Source organism: Notothenia coriiceps, unplaced genomic scaffold, assembly GCF_000735185.1.
Source record: "Notothenia coriiceps isolate Sejong01 unplaced genomic scaffold, NC01 NC01_scaffold00037250, whole genome shotgun sequence".
NCBI classification, from domain to species: domain Eukaryota; kingdom Metazoa; phylum Chordata; class Actinopteri; order Perciformes; family Nototheniidae; genus Notothenia; species Notothenia coriiceps.
Genome location: NW_011369951.1, coordinates 4703616 through 4726648, shown reverse-complemented (window position 1 = coordinate 4726648; position 23033 = coordinate 4703616). Strand labels below are relative to the sequence as shown.

At 38.9% G+C, this 23033-nt stretch overlaps 2 protein-coding genes across 38 annotated transcripts in view; one reads left to right on the top strand and one right to left on the bottom strand.

The window, feature by feature from the left end:
* Window positions 1–23033, bottom strand: part of nup210 (nucleoporin 210) — a 187090-nt gene that overhangs the window by 35085 nt on the left and 128972 nt on the right. The window lies entirely within an intron of this gene.
* elna (elastin a) overlaps window positions 1–23033 on the top strand; it is a 96294-nt gene that overhangs the window by 63202 nt on the left and 10059 nt on the right. For 3 of the 36 annotated variants that reach the window (XM_010796006.1, XM_010795999.1, XM_010795998.1), the window contains exons 6-49: window positions 6843–6881; window positions 7021–7110; window positions 8538–8567; window positions 10007–10039; window positions 10411–10488; window positions 10848–10895; window positions 11009–11071; window positions 11493–11525; window positions 11631–11705; window positions 12438–12478; window positions 12567–12660; window positions 12756–12806; window positions 12924–12986; window positions 13200–13244; window positions 13469–13513; window positions 13737–13784; window positions 13909–13962; window positions 14240–14302; window positions 14559–14609; window positions 14727–14807; window positions 15044–15094; window positions 15212–15274; window positions 15358–15408; window positions 15508–15753; window positions 16107–16151; window positions 16268–16381; window positions 16602–16670; window positions 16816–16983; window positions 17509–17670; window positions 17772–17858; window positions 17962–17994; window positions 18229–18330; window positions 18441–18479; window positions 18990–19112; window positions 19295–19408; window positions 19625–19684; window positions 20532–20624; window positions 20712–20747; window positions 21137–21172; window positions 22069–22071; window positions 22163–22189; window positions 22289–22303; window positions 22422–22451; window positions 22605–22631. In XM_010796006.1, the coding sequence (XP_010794308.1) occupies window positions 6843–6881; window positions 7021–7110; window positions 8538–8567; window positions 10007–10039; window positions 10411–10488; window positions 10848–10895; window positions 11009–11071; window positions 11493–11525; window positions 11631–11705; window positions 12438–12478; window positions 12567–12660; window positions 12756–12806; window positions 12924–12986; window positions 13200–13244; window positions 13469–13513; window positions 13737–13784; window positions 13909–13962; window positions 14240–14302; window positions 14559–14609; window positions 14727–14807; window positions 15044–15094; window positions 15212–15274; window positions 15358–15408; window positions 15508–15753; window positions 16107–16151; window positions 16268–16381; window positions 16602–16670; window positions 16816–16983; window positions 17509–17670; window positions 17772–17858; window positions 17962–17994; window positions 18229–18330; window positions 18441–18479; window positions 18990–19112; window positions 19295–19408; window positions 19625–19684; window positions 20532–20624; window positions 20712–20747; window positions 21137–21172; window positions 22069–22071; window positions 22163–22189; window positions 22289–22303; window positions 22422–22451; window positions 22605–22631 (2919 nt within the window). Of the gene's footprint in view, window positions 1–6842; window positions 6882–7020; window positions 7111–8537; window positions 8568–10006; window positions 10040–10410; window positions 10489–10847; window positions 10896–11008; window positions 11072–11492; window positions 11526–11630; window positions 11706–12437; window positions 12479–12566; window positions 12661–12755; window positions 12807–12923; window positions 12988–13199; window positions 13245–13468; window positions 13514–13734; window positions 13785–13908; window positions 13964–14239; window positions 14303–14558; window positions 14610–14726; window positions 14808–15043; window positions 15096–15211; window positions 15275–15357; window positions 15409–15507; window positions 15754–16106; window positions 16152–16267; window positions 16382–16601; window positions 16671–16815; window positions 16984–17508; window positions 17671–17771; window positions 17859–17961; window positions 17995–18228; window positions 18331–18440; window positions 18480–18989; window positions 19113–19294; window positions 19409–19624; window positions 19685–20531; window positions 20625–20711; window positions 20748–21136; window positions 21173–22068; window positions 22072–22162; window positions 22190–22288; window positions 22304–22421; window positions 22452–22604; window positions 22632–23033 lie in introns of all 36 variants that reach the window. The other 33 variants (XM_010796013.1, XM_010796004.1, XM_010796002.1 and 30 more) reach the window with 33 other exon arrangements.

Sequence of the window (23033 nt, the reverse complement as noted above, 5' to 3'; positions counted from 1 at the left end):
CACAATAAAATATTGGTTTATAAAGAGTCTCCCGCACCCTCACCGAGGAATAAAAATAGTAATTCATTGTCTGTGTCTTAGTCGGTGAACTTTGTCCCGACTTTTGTCTCCCTAATACCTCTACGAATGTCCACCTGTACAAAACATATATAGGACTTGGATATTCGATAACTACTTTTTGTCAACTATCCCTGGAATTTGCACGTTTGTTGACGTTCGATGACTAATCGTGAATTTGAGTTCCATATGACATTCCTATACACATTTGGAACTAGTTTGGGCACAAGGATTAAATATACGGTTTGGTCACAACGTGGTCACCCTGTTTATCGAAGCTGACCGAGTCTTTTGAAGTAACATTAATGAATGAGCAGTGTTTAGGTGATTTGTCCGAGAGTCCAATTGTACTGAAAGCCAAGTGTTATTGATGTTCTTCAGGAAGTTGACCACTAGACAAGAAGGACTGAGGAGTAGGTAGTTATGTATTGTTTGTGAGTCCGACACACGGCTACCCTCTGCTATCGCTGAGGTTACTAGGTCCGGAGGACCGGTTGCCTCGTCCCCCTTCTCGCACTCTCGTCGCTGCCACTCCGAGTAGTTGGTTGTGTCGCTTGTACCTTTCTTAATCTGGCCACCATTAGTGATACTTTGATAGTACGTTGTCTTTGACCGACCACTTTCGGTCCTACGACAGGAGGAGATTCAGGTGATAAGGTGGCCGGTGTTACCTTGGTTGGTTATTGGCTAATGGTTACACAAGCCAAAAAATTATTATGACATCATAAAGTGGCCGAAATCTGATCAGCTGACAGACAGGTTTTTATATAAATGGATCAGGACAAAAAGAGAGAGAATCTTTTTTCCTGAAACTTTCAAAAGGGGACACATTTTTATGTATAAAATACATGAAAGCGTGGATTTTGTATAATAGTTGACCTTTAAAGCAAGGCTTTTGAAACGTTGGTTTATTTATTTTTCAGTACATTTGTAATGATGTGAGTCGCCTTAGTGAAATGTTCTGAATATTTGGATTATCCAATACTTCCCCAGATTCAGTGCTGTATTAAATGACTTCAGCTTTGGCCTTATATAGTATCTCTACATACATGTAATGTACAACTTGGTAACAGCGATCCAACTGTCAGACAATTTATCTGTTGCTCACTTTTTCTTTGTAAAGTATCCCATATGTTTGCAATAGTGAAATGCTTTAGATGACTGCACAATGATCACAGCCTTAATAATGACTCAGGAACTTTGAAAATCGTTTTGAGGCTAACCCCATGAACCTAATATCAGTGGTTCAATATGCATGATTTAAGCCGAGCTGACCTGTAGAGCACTGGTCTAAACCCTGAGTTGTCAGAAAATGATTCAGCAGAATAGCAGTTACATGCATATGTGGAACATCTGGAGGAGGAAACACACTTGGCCAACTTTACATACCATTGTCATAGCTGTGTTTGTTTACTGGTTATCACACCCTATCAAATATTCACATAATGAACTTCTCTAGACATAGAACTTCAGCAGTTTTCAAAATTGGATTCTTTGGGTTTTAGTGTATATTCTAATGCTTGCAGTTTGTTTCTGCCGTGTCTGAATGGCTTTCCAGAACATGCTGTGTGTGTGTGTGCCAAGCTAAAAATGGGTAACGGTATGAGCACCGGCTTAGGGATACTCTTCAGACATACTCAGAGGCTCAGTGTTGGCAGAGTAACTGTGACATTCCTTTAAAAGTGGTTAAAAGTGGGACAGTAGAGGATCTCAACTCTCACAGAAACTGCAACAAGAGACAAGTCTTGGTGAAAACTAATAGCATATTTTGTTCTGCTCTGTATAACTTGTGGCAAAAACAATTACATCACAAACTCAGTGAATGTGTTGTAATGCATGGTGTACACATTAGCACAGTTTGAATTAAGGGACAGCAGTAATGGTCTTTCAACAGATGTGTTTGAACTAAGGCATGTGAGTGTGGGGGTGAGGGGACTCAGGCTGGTGAGATCAGACCGCCACAGATGCCATTGGGCAAAGCGGCCAAGTTTGGCACAGTGGCACTGCTTGTAATCCTCATAGCGTGTAATAGGGACTTTCACAGTAAACCCTAATTTGGAACTATTTGTAATATGCCTGAGAGATCATGTTACTTGACGACAAAATGTGGGGGTTGATGAGATCCTCAAGTTTATTCATCATTGTTAGTGCTTACAACACATTGAAACAAAGAACAGTCTCTTCTTTAGTTTGATTTACTTGTCACCTATAAAGACTTACAAAGACCACCTAACAATGATGTTCACACTGATTTTAACCTGAAGGCTGTCCCCTCATGTTAGATAATGAGGCACCCTTTCCCTGTTCGTCTCTAGAAGCTCTGACAGTTTTGCACTTGGGGTCATCTGGCAACGAGGGAGGCTGTGGCTTTGGGACCTCTCATAGTGTCAATGACTCCATGGAAAAGGAAATCGAAAACAATAAAAGGCTTGCCGCCAAAGTCGGCTGGCTCCACACCAGCCAGAGGTGAAGAGAGTTTGTTTGTAGTGGTGTGACTGTTTGAATGCCTAATCAGTCCAACATGCGACCGGTCCAGCTTCTCGCAGTTGGTTCCTGTGACTGACAGCACAGAGAACCTGGAAGTGACAAGGAGCAGGGGAGGTCACAGGAGAGCGTTAGGGTGTCCACTTGTCTCACGCGATATGGAATCACTACAGCACCTCGCACCATTGTGCTCTCATCTAGCTTGTCCTGCGTCAATTCAAAAGAATGCAATCTATCCAGCAACTTGGAGGTGGAACAGTGTGATCATTTGACACTGATTTAAATGTGGTGTCATGACTGCGAAGGACATACTAATGGACTTTGCTCTTAAAGTTAAAATGTTTAAGGGACCACAGCCGGAGAACAGAAACTCAGAGTCAGTCAGAGTGGACTGCTTCTCTGGCGACCTCCACAGAGCCTTTGAAGATAAAGTTATCATGACATTTGGGAAAATTGCAACATTAGCATGGCCAAAGAATGCCTCTGTGCTTCTTGCCACTTTTTCTTTACTCTTTGTGTTTATGGTTTGACGGTTTGTACATCAGTTCTGGTGTTTTGTTGAAGAATCACAATTGATCATCTTTCTGTGTCTTTCTCACCAACAGTATTTTTAAAAGGTTATGATAGACATAAAATACATTTTTCTGTCTCCTGGTGTTTTACTAAACAAAGATTTGTTCTTAGAACTTTTGCCTGATTAAATATGAGCTAAAACAAAGACTATGGTGAAAAACAAATACCCCAAATTTCCTGGACCTTCCAGAGCTCAAGCCCCAAAATCTGCTTTCTGAGCGTCTGCTGTCAGTTACAGTGGATCTCTGCCATAGAATTCCTTGCTCTCTTAAATTAAACCCTTCACCAGGCCCAGCTGGTTCGCAAAGTAGGGAGAAGGGGAAGAGGGGAGATGGAATGGAGCGAGTAAATCCATCTTTCCCTTCTCCAGTTTGGCAACCTCTGCTTTTTGCCATTAACACTTCATGTCTGGTCGGCGCAACTCCTGAGGCATCTTTTGGAGAGGAGTGATAAGGACGCACAAATTGGGAGAACAAGTAAGAGAGAGGAACTAAGAGCTGAAGACAATGTTTTGATTAATGTCTCTTGTATTCCCCTGGTCTGAAACAGAGGATTACCTTACCTAACCCCAGTGGAGCATGAGCAAAAAAAAACTGCCGTTTTGAGATTGAACCCAGATATATCTGTGCTCACTGGCTCACATCCATCACTTGTACTGGACCCAAGTTCGACAACATGACTTGTGACTGAAAGAACCAGCCATACTGTCTGGCCAGTTTTGTTCCAGTGTCAGTCTTCAGTGTAAATACCAACGCACAAGACATGGTACGGCAGGAGGCGATGAATATTACAGCTTGTCCCTCAACACATTTTCATTTCACATTCCTTCATTGTCAGAGAATGTCAAGACTTACTTGTACCCTCGCTGAGGTCATACCTTAACCTGCCGCCACAAATGAATCACCATTGTAGGGTGACGGTAAATTATTCACTGACACGTCATCCTAAATTTCACCTCAATAACCTTCAGGTGCACTGCACAGCTGGGAAAGCCAGTGGTCTTTTCTGAATGGAAACTGGCTAGTAAGCCATGTGTCTATCACCTTCTTTTTTTTTTTAAATGAAGGAAACTATGATGCATTGGAGTACTGCATCACTTACCTTCCAATATCCTTGGCCCTGAATCCTCCCTCCTGTGTAGTATTTGGTTTCGGTCCCCTCCATTTCATATTCTGAGTATTGACCTTTTCTAGGATTCCTTTGTCCAAAGCCCAAGACAGTTGGGGGTTTCAAATGGTCTCTGTGGCTTTTTCCTATAATGCCTTGATGATCACAAAGAAAATAAGACACTGCATAAGTCTACAGAAATCCTTCAGCTTGTCAGCAATCAAGAAATACTGGGAGCAGGACCAAAGAAACGAGATGAAATGATATCACAGCCATGGTGCAGACTTTCGATGTGTGTGGTTCAAGAAAACAAACAACATTGCTGTAGACTTCCAATAATATGTGAGCTAAAACAGGTCTATTTGTGTGAACTGACATGTTGCAACAATAGTAGTTTAACAAAAGAACAGAGAGCTCTTGTATAAAAACTCTACCCCAGTTCTAGCAAATATACAATCAGTAGATGCCAAAGTAACAGTGGTCCTGATTTTGTTAGCATGTCCACTCACTTCCACCCCTATAATTTCCAATCTCCAGGGTAGAATTTGTTACTTTGGAGCATATTATTTGCCCAGTGTTGTGATGTCAGAACTACACACGATAACGTTTTTTGTTCTTCTTCTTCCTCGTATAAACCTTGCATCTTTCAAGGCCTGCACTCATGGTTGCACACACGGACACACACCCTCTGAGGTTGACTTCTGCGTGTCTGCATCTTGTCTCCTGATCTCAAATCGGAGAGTTGAGCTCAACGTGGCAGGTGCTGGCCCTCACGCCAGTTGGGGTGATGCGCAGGTTGGCCAGATGATGGATGACTAACCGAAACGTCTCTGCTCTCTCTTCATGTATCATGTTCCATTAACATACAGAATCTCTGTTGCGCAGACTATGCTGTATATATTCCAACACTCACGATGACAAACATAAACCACATTGGACATTCTGTAATCCGAAGGCCAGACCAGACAGAACTTTTTTTTAAAGAAAAAGAAAATGTTACAGACATCCTGTAACGATCTTGTTTTTTTCCTTCAAATTTTTGTAGGCATGTGGAGCTGACTGATAAAAAAAAGATGGATAAATGAGACAGATTCCTTGTGTCAATGCAAGATACACTGGATAAATGAAAGCCCAATATCAGACTGATTTATATAATAATTGATTACTGTTGTTATTACTTTGAGGTGTGTCTTGGGATGGTTGAGCAATCGAGGCGTATCGAGCAGAAAGCTTTGAAGGAGATGGATTATTGAAAGGATTCTTAGTTTAGTGTTTGGGCTCGCATTTCATGCTTAATCTGGCAAGGCCAGTGCCCACATTTGTTTTGACTAAGTCATGAAACTCCACACTTCCAACTTTATATCCGTGTCTCCCTGCACATTCCTGATCTTTGTCAGTATCATTACCTGCACCCTGCAGATTGCTGGACTCCGATCTTGCCCTCCAGTCTGACCCCCCCACTCCTCACCTCCTTCCCTCAGCTGGTTTCCCATGCTCAGTTGCACTCACCCTAGATTTAGTTGGCTTAAACATATTGATGAAAACAAGATCCTTAGTGGAATTGCTTGCTGGCAGCTTTCAAATGTCCAGTCATTACTCCAACATGTTTATCTCTGATTGGGGAAAGAGCAGTTCACAGCCTCTTTTAATACAACTCATTTTTTGTTGTTGATAAAAACCATTAAAAAAAAAGTGTAAAAGTGTTTTGTGTATACATTTAACAAATGTTAAGCATGAATTTGAACATTTGTTTTACATGTCAGTCCCATACAATGTTTTTTCCCCCCTATTTCATATCAGCCACTTAACCCAAGCAGTGCAATAATTCACTTGTAAATATTTCTAAGTATTTCCAAATGTTTTATCTTCTCATGACAATTTTACATGTGCATGTTTTAAGATTTATGGCAACGATAAAATACAATTGAGTTTGAAATTCAATATGTGTAAATGGTATCGTCTGTGGTTTCACTTTTCTGGGTTTTTTACTTTAAGATTTGAATTTATTTTTCATGAGCAGGTGATGAGCATTTAATTTCATGTCCTTTCCCTCTTTCCAAACGTATTTAAAATTCTCTTTCTTTATGCTCGATATGTTTCCTCTTGTCAGCAACGAGATATCAAAGCTGGGATATAACTTTAATTGTGTGTTAAATCCGGCCAAAAGCTTTTGCCGCCCAGAGATTAGTTTGAAGCTTTTGGTATCAGAAAGAACACACTGCTCCCTCCAGTGTTTAGATGACAGCATGACCAGATGATCAAGCATATTTCATGTTTGGTCTATCATGTTTCTGACTCACTGGGGGTCAACTCTTTCCCCGCCTAAGGTGCAGTTCTTGGCTCTAAAAACATAAATGTTTTCAATCAAACCTAATCAAGCACACATGATATTGTGTAATTTTTCATGTGCCTTATTTTTTTTAAATACATTAGGAAGGAGAAATTACAGATCCTGTAAAATGTCTTGATGAAAGATTGCGTGATGTTTTTTATTTAATGATAATTACTGCTGAATAAATCACGTTTCTGTTATTATTGCTGCCATCTGCAATGTGTTACAATATTTCTCATGTTGTTCCTTTCTCTTTACTCAACTGCCTATATATCATTTTCTCGCCAAGGTTACGGCAATCTAGGAGGCGGTGGAGGTTATGGAGGAGGTGAGTTTGTTTCATTTGGAATTAAAACTGAAATTGCTGGTGTGTGTAACATTTAGTTGAAAGACGGTTATAACACTATATTCTTTATACCACAATAGATTATGAAACTCACTCACCTTTGCCCTTTTGTTTTCTTTAGGTGGTTATGGTGGTTATGGTGGTTACGGTGGATATGGTGGAGGAAATGGAGGCTTTTTCCCAGGAGCTGGACAGAAGGCTGCTAAAAGAGGTACAACCGAGGGCAAAACATGTCTGGGTAGATATTAAATATACATATCCTATAAAGGGACCAGCCAATGGTACCTTATTGATGCTATGTTTAAACAAATAACGGACGGCAGTCAGATTTTCAAACTTTCAGAGTCTAATGAACTTTTTGAGACCCAGGGTGACCTTTAAACTAAAGTATTGCATTAACATCAACTACTCTATAGCACTCTATTGTAGTTGTAAATCAGTAAAATAGACATTCCCAGATAAATACTTCACCCCAAAAGTGCAGTTTAATCCAAGTCTAATTTTACCAGTCACTGCTTGCAGAGATCATGCATGTGTTTTAGAAATAGTGAGCGTATGACTTGATAAATGACACTTGGATTATTCTGCAAGCGTTGTGTGAGAGTTTGTAAACACAGTTTTACTATTGTTTACTGTTTAAACACTGCCCTCATATACCTCAAGTCACCAAGAATTGTTTCATTTTTTTTTTATCAACATCATCATGAAGACATGCATGAAAAAGATTCTTCCAGAATGTAAGGTAACAAGGGATGAGTCATTAGTAATAAAACATATTTCTTTAAGCGTATAGCTGCTTTCAGTGTGTTTAACAATTTAACTCTGTTGCTTCAGCTGGTTGTATCATTTACTCAAAATGATTTTGAAGATATCAATTACACTTGAACAACATGACCCCTGATGTTGGTCTATTTCTTAGTGTTTAAAAAACACAAGATAGATTTGTGTATCAATATTTACTCTAGGTTTGAATTCCTTGTGTATTCAAAGTTTATCTTTCAATCGGAAACAATATGTGACTCATCTTTTTTTCCTTGACTCTTAAACGGGCATCTTTCTAAAACAGTCTTCAGTGCAGGAGGCTCAGGGGCTGGAATGGAAACTGGGGGTCATCAAACAGAATGATGTATTTTTGTTTCTTTGGAACGAGACACTGATCTTATTCCACATGCCTGTTTTAAGATGTGTGTTTTGATGGCTGCAGTGATAATATGTGGCTTTCCACTTTGTTTCAACCTTTCAGTTTAAATGCCTCAAATTACAAAGCTTGGTTCTCATATTTCCTTTTTTGGCTTGTAGTAAAAGAACCCTGTAGATGTGAAATGGAAATTGTGATCTTTTTAAAATGTATATTTGGAACCACAAAGATGATCTCTTCCTTGTGTTGAAAAAACTTTTGTGGCATCAGTATAGGTATCATGCAAATGAACTGCAACACTATTTTTCAACACTGGCTTTGTATTTACTCAGGAAACCAACTGCACATATCGGTTTGGTTGAATCATTGCCACACATGAAAGCATTTTCTGTTTCTGAGACTAAACATAAAAAGCCACAGATAATCTGTTATGGTTGAGGGTTATAACCTAAACCTCTTGTAGTGATGAATACAACTACAATTCTGGTGTCCTCCTCCAGGTGCAGGAGGATCTCTGCTACCACATGCAGGTAAGCTGATTGTTGGCCAGATGGCAGACTACTGTACAAACGTGAACTTTTACAGATCTGCATGCTTCTGTTGCCAATAGGAATGTTTCAAATTAATGGTAACTCAGCATGAAAAACAGTTTGGCAAACACAAGCACATTTTTATATTGTAGCTGCAAACCTAGGACTGTTTAAACTTCGACAGAGTGATCTTAAAGTCTGTGCTTTGTCTGTGTGCGCAAACAACGTGCTTGAAATGATGGAGTCTGATTAAGCATGGAGTTGTTGTACCGTGGCGAAGAACCTGCTATTAAGTATTGGTTGGCAACGACCACACTGCAGCCCCTAGAGTCAGTCTGTACTCCTTTCATGACACTCAAAATAAAGAGTTTCCTCAAAGCTAAAGAGCGCAGACAATACAAAACATTCCCTTTCCAAATGTTTCCTCATCGAATCTCCCTGAAGACATACTTAAGGCAGTGCGCAATGTCTGTCCGGCAATGTCCGGGGAGTTTAACATGACAAATGGACAAAAAAGTTTCAACAAACAAACCAATGTGTTTTATCCTGCTGCCAAACTCCCTTATGAGTTAAGTTGATGGCTCATTTCCTGCAGGGGATAGCCAAATAAATGAGGCATTTGATGAGGCAAGGCTAATGCCAGGCATGCTGCCTGACTATACTGATTTGATTTAAACTCAGCCATGTTGCTTTTGATCATAGCATGATGACAGGCGTGTACAGCCCGATTAGCTGCTCTCTAGTATAGCAGTGTTCAGTCCTTCGATGGCTCCCTGCTGAAATGAACCTGGCACAAGTAGACTGCTCATCCCTCTGCTCAGCATCACAGGGCCCTCCAGTGGCCATGGGATGTAACACTACTGAGTATTTGTTTTGTAAGGTTTTCTTTACTGTTATTCTCACAAAATGTTTGAATGGCTTTATCCTCAGACCTGTACATGTATATCAATATCTTCTGTTTACAGTGGTGCTCAGTAACTAAGTACATCACTATAGTACTTTGCTGAAGTACAATAATGATGTACCTTAAGAATTGTCCATGTCTGTTTCTTACTCAACTACAATTGATAGGCAAATATTTTACTACATGTGATTACTTTGAAATGAAATAAATACTTAAATACAAATAATTATCATCAGTTACTTTAGGTTAGGATTAACTTTACATCCTTTGGTAGAAAATCGCATTCAACTGTAAAACTATACTAAAGTAGAACATTTTTTAAAGAATTGAAAGCTTTACAATTAACAATAAAGTAATAAACACATTAATACATCAATAATGGTATGTTTATTATTCTAAAATGGTCTGTTGTGCAGAATGAGTACTTTTGCTTTTGGTACTTTAAGTATATTCTGATTTCTCAAGTAACATTTCAATGATCTGAGTACTTCGTCCAATTTTGTGTGTTTCTGTCTGTGTACTTTTACTTCAACAGGCGCAGGAACTGGATCCGCAGTACCTGTTGGAGGCAAGACTAACACATCATTATTCTTTATTACATTTTGCACTGTTGATGGTCATAACGTGATTTCTGCCTCCCAAGGACTTCAACAACAATTAGCATTCCTTTTGAAACTGTAATGCTTTAGGAATTCTACAACATTGCAAACCTCAAATTGGCCCTTTGTTCTCTGACCGGGAGCAACTTTCGGCTGCAAATATAGTACTTATCCCTAATGTATTTAAGAAACACTTTTATAGTTAGTAAAGTGTTGAGAGTCCTTGGGAGGCAGAAACCACATGTACAGCTTGACTCAGCTTCTGGTCAAAGTAGATGCTTATGTTTTTCACCTTTATATATTTGTTGTCAGATGTAGTAACTTTTAATCTTTTTTTCAGGACCTGTTATTCCTCAGATGGGCCTTCCAGGAGGGGGTCTTGGTGGTGGTCTTGGAAATAAAGCTTCCAAAGTGCCAGGTTTGACTCAACCACTAACTGAAAAGGCTGAAGTAGGCAGACAGGATGCAATTTACTAGACTGCAAAACACCATCTAATTATTTTTTTCATTCATATATTCATCATGTATTTAGTTTCAAATGTATCCCAAAAGATATCCTTTACATAATCTTTTAAAAAGGAAAGTTGATCTGAGGTGCTTAACAGAGCAAAGACAAGTTAAACAAAAGAAACATACATACATTATACATATATACATGTATGTATATGCTAATGTGTGAAATGCACATGCAATGAAGCTAAAAAGTAGGTTAGTGTTTATTACATATTTGATTGTGGATACAGAAGTGCAATGCTATCCTCTGATTGGCTGTGGCAGGTATCGGAGTGCCGGGACTTTACCAAGGTGGACTGGTACCTGGACAAGGTTTGTATCTTTCATTGATTTATCTCAGGCAATATTTGTCACCTTTTTCATCAAGTGATTTTTTTTCGTCTGAGATTCATGTATTATCTTTTGTTTGCTCATCGCTACTTCAGGGTTTGGCGGACGTGGAGTTCTGCCTGGTGTGGCGACAGGAACTGGCCTGAATCCAAAGTCTAGTAAGGGTTCCCTCATGAGTGTTGGGAGTTTTTTTATTTATTTAATGTCCATCGCATGCCACTTTTTTTATTACACTTTGCAACAGAATACAATCACAGGAAACACAGCTGTGGCAGATAAAACAATAAAATAAACAATACTTCAATAGACAACGCAAAGATATATTCAAAGGAACACTAAAGGTAAATAATAAACACATGAACTAAGTCAATTAATTTTGTTAAATGTAGGCTGGTTGTCAAGTACATTATATATCCAAAAAGGATCATGGTCTGTATGCAGTTTACTGATATATATTCAACAAATATTTTTGTTTTAAGGCCAGTGTTTGTGTCATTGCTAAAACTCGTCTCATAATTACATTCACACCTTCATCTTCTTTCATCTTCGTGATTGGATTGTTTGATTGTTTTGTTGCAGTTGGAGGGGCAGGACAAGCAGGTCAAGGACCAGGTAACTAGATTTATAATATGCTATATTACAAACATATACATTTGTGTTTTTGTCACTATTATTGGTTTTTGATAATCAAGTCTGTACACATGTATTCTGTCACAGGAGGTCGTGGGTACGGTGGCCCGATGCAGCCGGGACTGTTCCACGGATACCCCCTAAAATCCCCCAAAGTGCAAGGTGAGATATATATCCCTGTGGGTCAAAGCAGATGGTTTTTGCTTACATTTTGGATTTTGTTCAAACGTTATATATGCTTTTCAAAACAAAGAAAAAAAATCTTTTAAAATGTTGGCTGAGTTGCTTATTTATATATCAATGAAGTTTGGTAGGGGCACAGAAAATAATCCAAATGATTGAAAGGCACAAGCAATTGCCAAATGTGTCATTACTGGCATTTTAAAATTGAAAAGGTCCAATCATGATTAGTTTGAATTTCAACATCTGTAACAGAATCAGAATCAGGGATCTGACAAGCCTTGTTTACCAGTCGCAAAAAAAACCTTCCTTAATTAAAGTAGGACAGTAATTCAAAACTGAATTTATATTTAAAGATCTTTTAAGACATATACATTGGGTATTATTAAGGATTATGTATTAGAGGCAAAACAAAAGACAAAAGCTAACCAAAAGCAGCTGCTTCCAAACACACTAACAAGTGCAATTCTACCTCAGTAATGTAATAATGCACTACATGGAATAACTAATACAATTTACTATAATTAATTAAAAGCTGTTTTTAATGTATTTGAAGCAATCAAGTCAAGTAAATGGCAACATAATTCCACTGCGTTTTAAACTTTCAACCATGTCTCAGAAAATGTATTTTAGACCCAGTTTTTAAGGTTTTGCCAAGCAGCATTATTTTTGGCTCATTGTTTGGCTCCCATGTATTTGTCTCACTCCCCTCAGGTGGCTACGGAACAAAAGCCGGTGGCAAACAACCTTTAGGTAAGACAAGTTTCCGAATTTTTACTTTTTTTTGCAAACATTTGGCATAACCTTGGCATACGTTCACTGGTGAATGATGTTTCACATTACAATGTTTCAGGTTATGGCTTTGGTAATGGCGGCGCTGGACTTCCTGGAGGACAGGGTGGTCCTGTGTTGAGGCCTGGATATCCTGTTGGAACTGGTGTGTTTTTACGAGTGTACTGACAATTTATATGTTGTAGAATTAAAAATAAAAGACTAAAGAATGATAAATGTTTCTTTTCTTTTTTTCTGCAGGAGTTGGGCCCGGTGGCATCTCCCTTGCTCAGGCTAAAGCTGCCAAATATGGTAGCCTACCTGATTTATTTTGTGCAGTGCCTTTGTAACAACAAATTATTATACAATTTGTGAGACATTAGTAAAGAAACACATTGTATCTCACTAAAGTTTGTGATTTCTTTTCAGGTGTTGGCAATCTTGGCAATGTTGGTGGTGCTGGTGGTCTGTATCCAGGGCAGGTGCCAGGAGGTAGGGTATCATGGTGCCATTTTCACACCTTCTTGACCCATACATTTAATCCAAATCTGTCGGATGTTGGAAAAAAACATGTCATGGCATCTCACCTGCTCAGGCTAAAGCTACCAAATGGTAGCGACTATGCTTTTCCAACAAGGAAAAAAACACAAATCAAATGTTGAAATACCAGTAAAGAAACACTGAAGTTTGTGATTTCTTCTTCAGGTGTTGGCGGTGCTGGTGTTCAGTATCCAGGGCAGGTGCCAGGAGGTAGAGTATCAACAAAAAAAAATGTTTTGCATCCTCGTGACTTAAAAGTTAATTCCACGTCCGAAAAAACTGTTTTGTTTAATGTTGGAATAATTTTTCACATTTGATAGTTAAGAGGGGATTTATTATGGAATAAGGAAAAGACATGCCAGACAATACAATTTGTGAAACATCGGTAAATAAACACATTTGTACCTAACTCAAGGTTTTGATTTCTTCTTCAGGTGTTGGCGGTGCTGGTGGTCTGTATCCATGGCAGGTGCCAGGAGGTAGGCTATCATGGTGCCTTTTTCACACCCTCATGCCTTAAAAGTTTAATTTATATCAATTGGATATTTGAAAAAAAGTATTCTGCCTATATTTGATGGTTAAGTGGAGATAATTATAGAAAAAAGGAAGATGGTCACTAGACGTTTGACCACGGCCTTCAGCTTGACTAAAACAATAGAAAAGACCAAAGAATGCTGAATGTTTTTTTTCTTTCTGCTGCAGTGGGGACCGGTGGCATCTCACCTGCTCAGGCTAAAGCTGCCAAATATGGTAGCTACCTGATTTACTAACAGCAATGCTTTTGTACCAAGAAAAACACAATATAATGTGTGAAACATCATTAAGAAACACATGTGTACGTGTACCTAACTAAAGTTTGTTATCCCTTCTTCAGGTGTTGGCAATGTTGGCGGTGCTGGTGGTCTGTATCCAGGGCAGGTGCCAGGAGGTAGAGTATCATGGTGCCATTTTCACGCAATGCTTTCAAATTTAAATCTATTGGATATTGGAGAAAAATGTCTGCCTATATTTAATGGTTAAGTGTAATTATATAATTAGAAAGGAGGACCGGTAGCATTTCACCTGCTCAGGCTGCCAAATATTATAGTTACCCTGATTTATTACCAGCAATATGTTTGTAGCAAGAAAAGAAAAGAAAACATTGTGTGAAACATTAGTATAAAAACACATGTGTGACTCACTAAGGTTTGTTATTTATTTTTCAGGTGTTGGCAATGTTGGCGGTGTTGGCGGTGCTGGTGTTCAGTATCCATGGCAGGTGCCAGGAGGTAAAGTAACGAGGAAAAACAAAAACAAAAAGTGTGCCATTTCCACACCATCAGGAGTTAAAACTGTAATCAAAACCCCAATACAGTATTTCTGGACATTGGAAAAAATATATTTCTGCCTATGGTTGATCTTTAAGATGATACAATTATGGAAAAAAAGGGAAAGGCTCACCAGACATTTGACTGCAGCCTGCAGCTTTACTAGAACAATAGAGAAGACCAGAGAATCCTGAATGTATTTTTTTTCTTTCTACAGGAGTTGGGACCGGTGGCATCTCCCCTGCTCAGGCTAAAGCTGCCAAATATGGTAATTACCTGATTTATTACCAGCAATGCTTTTGTACTAAGAAAAGACAATACAATGTGTGAAACATCAGAAAAGAAACATATTTGTATCTAACTAAGTTAGTTATTTCTTCTTCAGGTGTTGGCAATGTTGGCGGTGTTGGCAGTGTTGGCGGTGTTGGTGGTGCTGGTGTTCAGTATCCATGGCAGGTGCCAGGAGGTAAAGTAACGAGGAACAACAAAAAGATAACTAAAGTGTGCCATTTCCATAACATCATGAGTTAAAACTGTAATCAACACCCAAATATATTTCTGCCTATAGTTGATGTTTAAGACGAGACAATTATGGAGAAAAAAAAGGGAAAGGGACACCAGACGTTTGACTGCAGCCTGCAGCTTTACTAGAACTATAGAGAAGACCAGAGAATCCTGAATGTATTTTTTTTCTTTCTACAGGAGTTGGGACCGGTGGCATCTCACCTGCTCAGGCTAAAGCTGCCAAATATGGTAGCCTTCCTGATTTATTACCAGCAATGCTTTTGTACTAAGAAAAGACAATACAATGTGTGAAACATCAGAAAAGAAACATATTTGTATCTCACAAGTTAGTTATTTCTTCTTCAGGTGTTGGCAATGTTGGCGGTGCTGGGGGTGCTGGTATTCCATATACAGGGCAGGTGCCAGGAGGTAAAGGCAGACGTTTGACCACAGCCTACAGCTTTACTAGAACAATAGAGAAGACCAGATAACCCCTTTTTTTCTTTCTACAGGAGTTGGGACCGGTGGCATCTCACCTGCTCAGGCTAAAGCTGCCAAATATGGTAGCTACCACATTATTACCTATAATGCTTTTCCAACCAGTAAACATGTGTTTAACATTAGTACAGAACACAATTTGTAAGCTGTGATCTCTGCTCCAGGTGTGGGTGCAGTTGGTGGTGTTGGTGGTGTTGCTGGCACTGGTGGACTGTATCCAGGGCAACGGCCAGGAGGCACTGGTGGACTGTATCCAGGGCAACTGCCAGGAGGCACTGGTGGACTGTATCCAGGGCCAGGAGGCACTGGTGGACTGTATCCAGGGCAACTGCCAGGAGGCACTGGTGGACTGTATCCAGGGCAACTGCCAGGAGGCACTGGTGGACTGTATCCAGGGCAGCTGCCAGGAGGTAAGATACCGTGCAAAAGACAAACAAAAAGGTTTAAAGCCATACTAAAGTGAAGTATAGAGCTTCTCAGGATAGTCCTTGGAAAATTCAGTTTGGCAGAGGTTACGAAAGTGAATTTTTTTTTGTTTCCTACAATTCAAACGAATCAGCTCAACAAATTAAGTGCTTTAGAAAGCTACAGCAAGCTTTAGTCGTTTTTTCCACATCCTGCTGACCAAGTGACAGCCTTCTTCTTGGGGAAGAAAGAAATGTGACAAACTTAGCTATGATTAAACCAAATGAAAAGCCACACTGCTGGCGAACATCTGAACTATTATGGTTGATTTAATTTTTTTTTCGTTCTTTCGGAGTAGGTTCTGGAGGCATCTCACCGGCTCAGGCTAAAGCTGCTAAATATGGTAGCCTAACACCTTTATTTCCTACAATGCTTTTCTATCAAGACAAAACATAAAGTTGTGCAACATGATTAAAGAACATGATTGGATCCAAACAGAGTCTGTGCTCTTTGCTGCAGGTTTGGGTGTGGCAGGGGGTGTTGGTGGTGGAGGAGGTGGTGGGGCTGGAGGACAGTATCCAGGGCAACTGCCAGGAGGCACTGGTGGACAGTATCCAGGGCAGGTGCCAGGAGGTATGATCTAGCAAAAGACATAAAAAGCTAAACTGAAAATGTACAGTAATCATTCTTATAACTGAAAAGTGAATAGCATTGTTTTTGTTGTTTTTCCCATTACTTATTTAAAAGATGATGCCATATGCTTGTATTTATGTTTCCATTATATATCCACTCATCTAAGTAACTTAACCTTGAATTCAGTAACAGCATCTCGATAAATGTTGGCTCCAAATAGGATCAAGATTACCAGGAGGTGCACCAGTGTTTGGGGGATATTCACCAGCAGCCAAAGCAGCTAAATATGGTATAGTGTATAAATGAATTAGTGTATAACGTTTTTTTTGTCTTTGTGTATTTTGTGTATTAACAGGAACATAATCATTTTAGTGGAGTAAGTATTGAATATCATTACGTTTTTTTTCTTGCCCCCTTGGCCCTGCACACTATAGGACAAGGAGGAGCAGGAGGACAATTAGGAACAGGAACACTGGGAGGACAAGGCGGACAATTAGGGACCGGAGGACAGGGAGGACAAGGAGGACTGGGAGGACAAGGCGGACAATTTGGGACCGGAGGACAAGGGGGATATTCTGCTGCTGCTAAAGCTGCTAAATATGGTATTTTTTTCCACCAAATATAAAAATCCAACTAAGTTTAGAAACATCTTTATTGTCTTTGGCTTCACTCAAGTCTCTCTTGTAAAAACATATCTTGATTTCAATTATAACAGGATTAATTAAGGGGAATTTACATGGATGGAGAAGAAGCTGTGTTGCCATGACTATAACAGCACTATATATTGCTATAATTATCTTTGGGACATCACAACCTTAAGAAGTTCTGGTGGTGGTTTGTTTAAAGGCAAAGTTTATTTTACAATACGAGAGACTGCTTTTTATCAGTGCAAAGCCAGTGAAATGGAGTTGATGTTCCAAACAGCGACATGTTTAGGATGCACAGAAAAAGGAGGAATAGTCATTTGAGTTTAAGTTTTTTCTTTTAAAGTTCTACTATTGATTCTTAGTTGTTTTTCATTGTTATAAATTCTTATATAGATAATTCAATTGCAAGAAAAAACTCAACATCATCCTGCATTTAACCATACCACCAGCTTCACATGGAAATACATTTGTCTTTGACAGGCGTAGGCAGACTAGGAACAGGAGGCTTCGGAGGAGCAGGAGGAGTAGGAACAGGAGGAATAGGAACAGGAGGCTTCGGAGGAGCAGGAGGAGTAGGAACAGGTGTATTAGGTGCAGGAGGAGCAGGAGGATACTCAGCTGCTGCTAAAGCTGCTAAATATGGTAACTCGATTTCAAAATAAATTTCTGACCAGAACTATAGATATTGTAAGTAGTATTTTAAGTGAGTGTGCATGATTAAAATATTATTGTTTTGCATCAAGGTCAAGGCGGTGCAGGGGGTGTTCCAGGTGGTGGTGCAGGTGGAGGAGGAGTTCCTGGACGAGTCCCATTTTTACCAGGATATGGATGTAAGCATGCTCCTTCATCTACATGAGCATTATAAGTTTTTTTTTATTACTGACTAAAATCACATCTCTCTTCTCACCCTCTTCTGGGCATATTGTATTGCAGCGCTGGCGGCTGGTGCTAAACCTCCTAAATATGGTGAGAGCGGGTATTTTTTCCCATTTTACGTAGTGTCATGATTATCATTTCATAAAGTGTGGCCTCCCAATAATGTTGATGGTGAAGAAATGATTATCTCAATCCATTGAAACAATAACAAGTTTTGGTAAATTGTGCCTTGAATGCATTGATAGATTGTATTTGTTTGAAATGGCAATAGCTTACCAATAAATTCTGTCAAATGTAATATTTATTCCTAACATCCCGGAGCAGGCCAAGGAGCAGGCCAAGGAGCAGGCCACGGAGCAGGCCAAGGAGGCGTAGTTCCAGGTGGAGCAGGACAGCCACTTCCTGGTGTTGGTGCCGGCTATGGTTGTGAGTTTTAAAAAATAAGCGTAGACAAAAGGTTTTTGCTGTTTCATTTATGATAATTCAATATGATGCAATGACTTCTAGGTAACAAATATAATGTTGCCTCCCAACAGGGTATGGACCTGGGGCTGGAGTCAAACCCCCAAATCATGGTAAGATGTTTTCTTTAAAGATGTAATATGTACATTTTCTACTTAAATATTTTTAATAAGACCTACTTAAAAAATCTGTTGAGTTGTTCTATTACCCAAAAACCAAAAGTGTATTGAACCTAGAGAAATCTGTAATATGTAATCAAGGTCTTCAAGGTAAACCGTTTTTTTTCATCTGGTGTCCTTTCAGTGTGACGTTAAGCGCTTTGCTTGTCTGCCAAAAGTTGTCCTAAATGTACTTTATCAATGAGTTAAGCCACATTTCTGCAATACTGTTTTTAGATCTAGGTTGTTGATTTATGTTAACCAGATGAAGGATTTTAGTTGAGTTTTTTAGTATATGCAGAGTTGGATCTTGAGTTATCAAGGAAAAAGCAAACGTTAGAGGCAGCTCGGCTCTCAACCTCTCAATACTGAACTCAAGAAGTGTAGTCCACAAACCAACCGGTGACCTTTTGTACGGTCCATACCGTAATTAATTATAGAAACGGCACATTTTCTGTTGAATAGGAGTTGCGGGAGGCGCTGGAGCAGGGTTTTTTCCAGGGTGGGGAGGAGCAGGAGCAGTTCCTGGTGCTGTCCCAGGACTGGGAGCTGGACAATACTTAGCTGCCGCAAAAGCTGCTAAATACGGTATCAAACCCAAACCCAAATATCACAAATTCAGAGACATTCATTATCGTATTGACTTACAGGAACTCTGCAGTTTTCAGTAATTACACATGTATTTTCTCTTTTTATTTGTCTTTATCTACTTGTTATTACATTTCACTAACCAAACTTATCATGGAACCTGCTTCATTTGCCTTAATTAGGAGTTCAAGGAGGAGCTGGAGTGGGGCTCGTACCAGGAGCAGGAGGAGTACCAGCAGGTACCGGCTACTTTCAAGGTGGACAATACTCTGCTGCCGCAAAAGCTGCTAAATACGGTAAAATAAATAGCCACACAAACCCCAATCTTAAACATTGAGTTGTGTAAAAATGTATTCCAACAGAAACTTTAATTTATCTTTTTATTAGATTATATTAATTGCGCCAAAAACTAAATGTTCACACTTTTTCATTTGTTGTGTGTAAACTGATTTAAATTGGTTGGGCATTGTTTAAGTGTTGATTAAGATAATGATATCTTTTCCCCTAATCAGGTGTTGGAGGAACAGCTAGAGCAGGGTTAGGAACAGGAGGACAGGGAGGGGCCGGAGGAGGTGGGGCACCTACTTTTTTTGTATTATTTATCTGTCATCTTACAAAGTGATAACATTTGTGTCACAATTCAGATTTGGATGATATTATAGACTTTATTGACTATTGAGTTTATGCAGAACATCCAGGTGGTGTGAAAGCACAAAAACATGATAAAGAGCGTCTGGAAACTCTTTCAGTCATTTTTTTTCACCAGTTTTACAAGTAAAAAAGTCCCATTTCCTAAAAGCATCTGTTCGACATGTCTTAAACTCTTCCACATGTCCAGGATTAGAGGTTGGAGTAAGTATAAATAAGTATAAACAGGGGGAAAAGCTTTGTTCAATGAACTACAAGAACACCTCAAGTATGGTGGATTAACTTTCTAAATTAACTCCACATGAATTAACTAAACAAAGAGGACCTGTCTAAACATTGCTGACAATTAACTTCATTATAAAACGTACAAAATTGCCTTAAATTACTCTCTTTGGGTTTATTGAAAATGCATTCCTTTCACACGTAAAGGTAGTGTTTCCCTTCTGCTAAGATTTAACTCTTTATGTGACTTTGTTCATCACAAACTATAACAAATTATGTTATACTGTAACAGTAAACACAATTGTTTTTGGGAAGACAGGCTCCTATCTAGACTTACTATTTACCAGTGGTATTTGGTCATATTGAGCTAAATACAAACTACAAAGTCCACAATAGAGTATTATTGATGTATCAAGGAAAAACCAGAAACATCAAGAGCCACTATTTTGAGCCTTTCAGTTGGAGACTTGCACAAAAGCTTTTAGTTTTTTTAATTTAGCATTCAGATAACGGTGGCATGTATTTGCTAACCTTGTGTGCCTCTTGTAGGAGGCGTCACTGGGGTTGGCGTTGGGCGGGGACAAGCTACTCGAGCTCCAGAGGTCGGCGTTGGCACAAATGGTTCTGCTGTTGGGGTGCCAGGTGACGTAGAAAATACAGGTTCATTTTTCTTAGATTTGCCTTTATAAAGGTGTTCTATTATGAATCGTGTTTTTATTGATCTTATAGCAACGGATGCAAGTGCTGCTGGAACTGTTCAACCAGGTACAGTGAAATGCCAGTACTCTGCATGTGTTAGGAAATCAAATGTACACACATTCACACATGTATGTTTTTGCAGTAGCTGTATAAATCATATGGGAGGAAAGGGAAGCAGCATTTCCACTTTCAGTATATTTTGCAATTGCGCTGTAGCTCTGGGTTACTGCACCCCAATGTGCCATCATTTATTAACTCTACATTTTTTTCATCCATTTCTTGCCCACACATGTTTGTATTGCTAGTGCTAGCAGCTATTGACCACTTCTGGCTTACAGCCTCCCAGCTGTGGCAGTATTGTATTCCCCCTCACAGCTTCTGCCTCTTTTAGGCTTTCTAACTCGCGCTTTTTTATGGCACAATGGATGAAACTTTGCCATGTTGTCTTTTGGCAGAGCCCACGCCTACTGTCGCAGAGGTCCTGCAGCCCAGTAAGACTCGCTGTTTGCATGAAACATGTGTCTCTAAAATAAAATCTGTGGTATTTATATCTAATTTATTTATGTTTCTCTCTGATACAGAATAGGACATTCCAATGAGTATTTGTGAATATACGTATTTGCCGAAATAGACACTTCACAATCTTTAGTTTTGCAGGTCAATGTTTTAATCAGCATCCAGATTTATCTTTATTATTACATAATCAAATCTTAAGAGCACAATTTGTAAGTGTAGCCACATAACTATACAACCTGTTGGTATATTTGGTTAATGGTTCATTCTTAATGTACATTTCCCCTCAAATAAAGGTATTCTGATTCTGAATTGGTTTCCCAGCAGCCTCCACTGGCATATTTTATTCTCACCCACATGAATATATTATACAAAATGGGAATACACTCATCATTTATAAGCACAGACATGACAGTATGGGCCTGTTCTTGCCACTGTGATGTGATCTCTGCCGCTCTAACACCATTATGTCAGTCGTGGTCACATGTTGTCGCTTTCCCTCAACAGTACTTACAGTATCTTGTGCAATCTCGCCTTCTACACTAACACAATCACTGTGCTTATCATTGTTTAGTTTTGTTGCTCTATTGACATAATTTTCTCACGTTAAATACTTGTTTTGCATTACTTCAAAAGGATGTCTCGCTCCTATCATTGCTGTATGTTTCTCCTATACCTTACTTTACCAACATTTACATTTTGGCTCTGTTTTACAGTTTCACCATTACCAGCAGATTTATATGTGAATGATATAAATGTAATCAAACCAAACAGACAAGATTATTGAAATGTTGTTTTGTAAAACACAATTTTACTGATGAATTGTTCTTCTTTTTTTGCACTTCTTACTGGTGTGGTGGCTGTGTGAAAACAGGCGGTGGGTTTAAAATAATTGCATATTTTTAATTCACTTCTGAATCTGTTTTATCTTGTTTTAATCCTTGTTTTTATTCCTGGATGTTTTACAGTTTCTGGTGGCATTCTTCAGCCCAGTGGTAAGTGGTTCTGCATATTGTTTTTTAAACATTCATTCTAGTAAATACAAACATTAGATGGTTAACGTGGTGAACCATTGTTTTTGTTTTATTTCACAGCTGGCACAAGTGTTGGTATGTCAAAACTCTCTCATATTGAAAATAAACCAAACAATATGCAACCATATATTATTTTCTGTTCTATTCAGACATTAGATTTTTGACTCCCACCTTTTGTATTTGTTTGTCACAGGTGGAGCAGGTGTTGCAGCACCCTCTGGTGGTAAGAGTGCCATTTATAGTTTTACATTATCATGTTGGAGTTGTATGAAATATAGTGTTTTGTTCCAAATGTATTTATTTTAAAGAGATTGCTCTCTTTTTGTCTGTTAACATGTGTAACATTCACTAACTGAAACCTCTGCTTGTGTTTTAGTTGGTCCAACTGGCCAAGGCCAGCCTGGTAAGTGTAAACAACCTCTGTTTGAGATTGACTTAAATGTTACAAATATAAGAGTTAGGTCTCGATATGATACCACACCAACCTCAAAGTTCACCTACTCATGTTACTCTGTAAGTAAAAAATAATTTTTGGACCGACACTATAATTTAAAGTTTTTTACTATGTTCAATCTGAATTTTCTTTAAAATAAAAAACATCTATTTTGATTCTGACTCTACATCCAACTCACAGGTTTATCATTACTTTGAGAAAAAAAGATTATTAATTTAACCCTTTTAGAAGGGAAGATATGTTCATTTGTTCTGGGAATGTCACTTTCGAGCCTGAGACCTGAAAAACAGGCTTGGGGCCTAACATGTTAAACTTTAAACACAAGTCATGTGCACGGAAATGCTGTTCAGC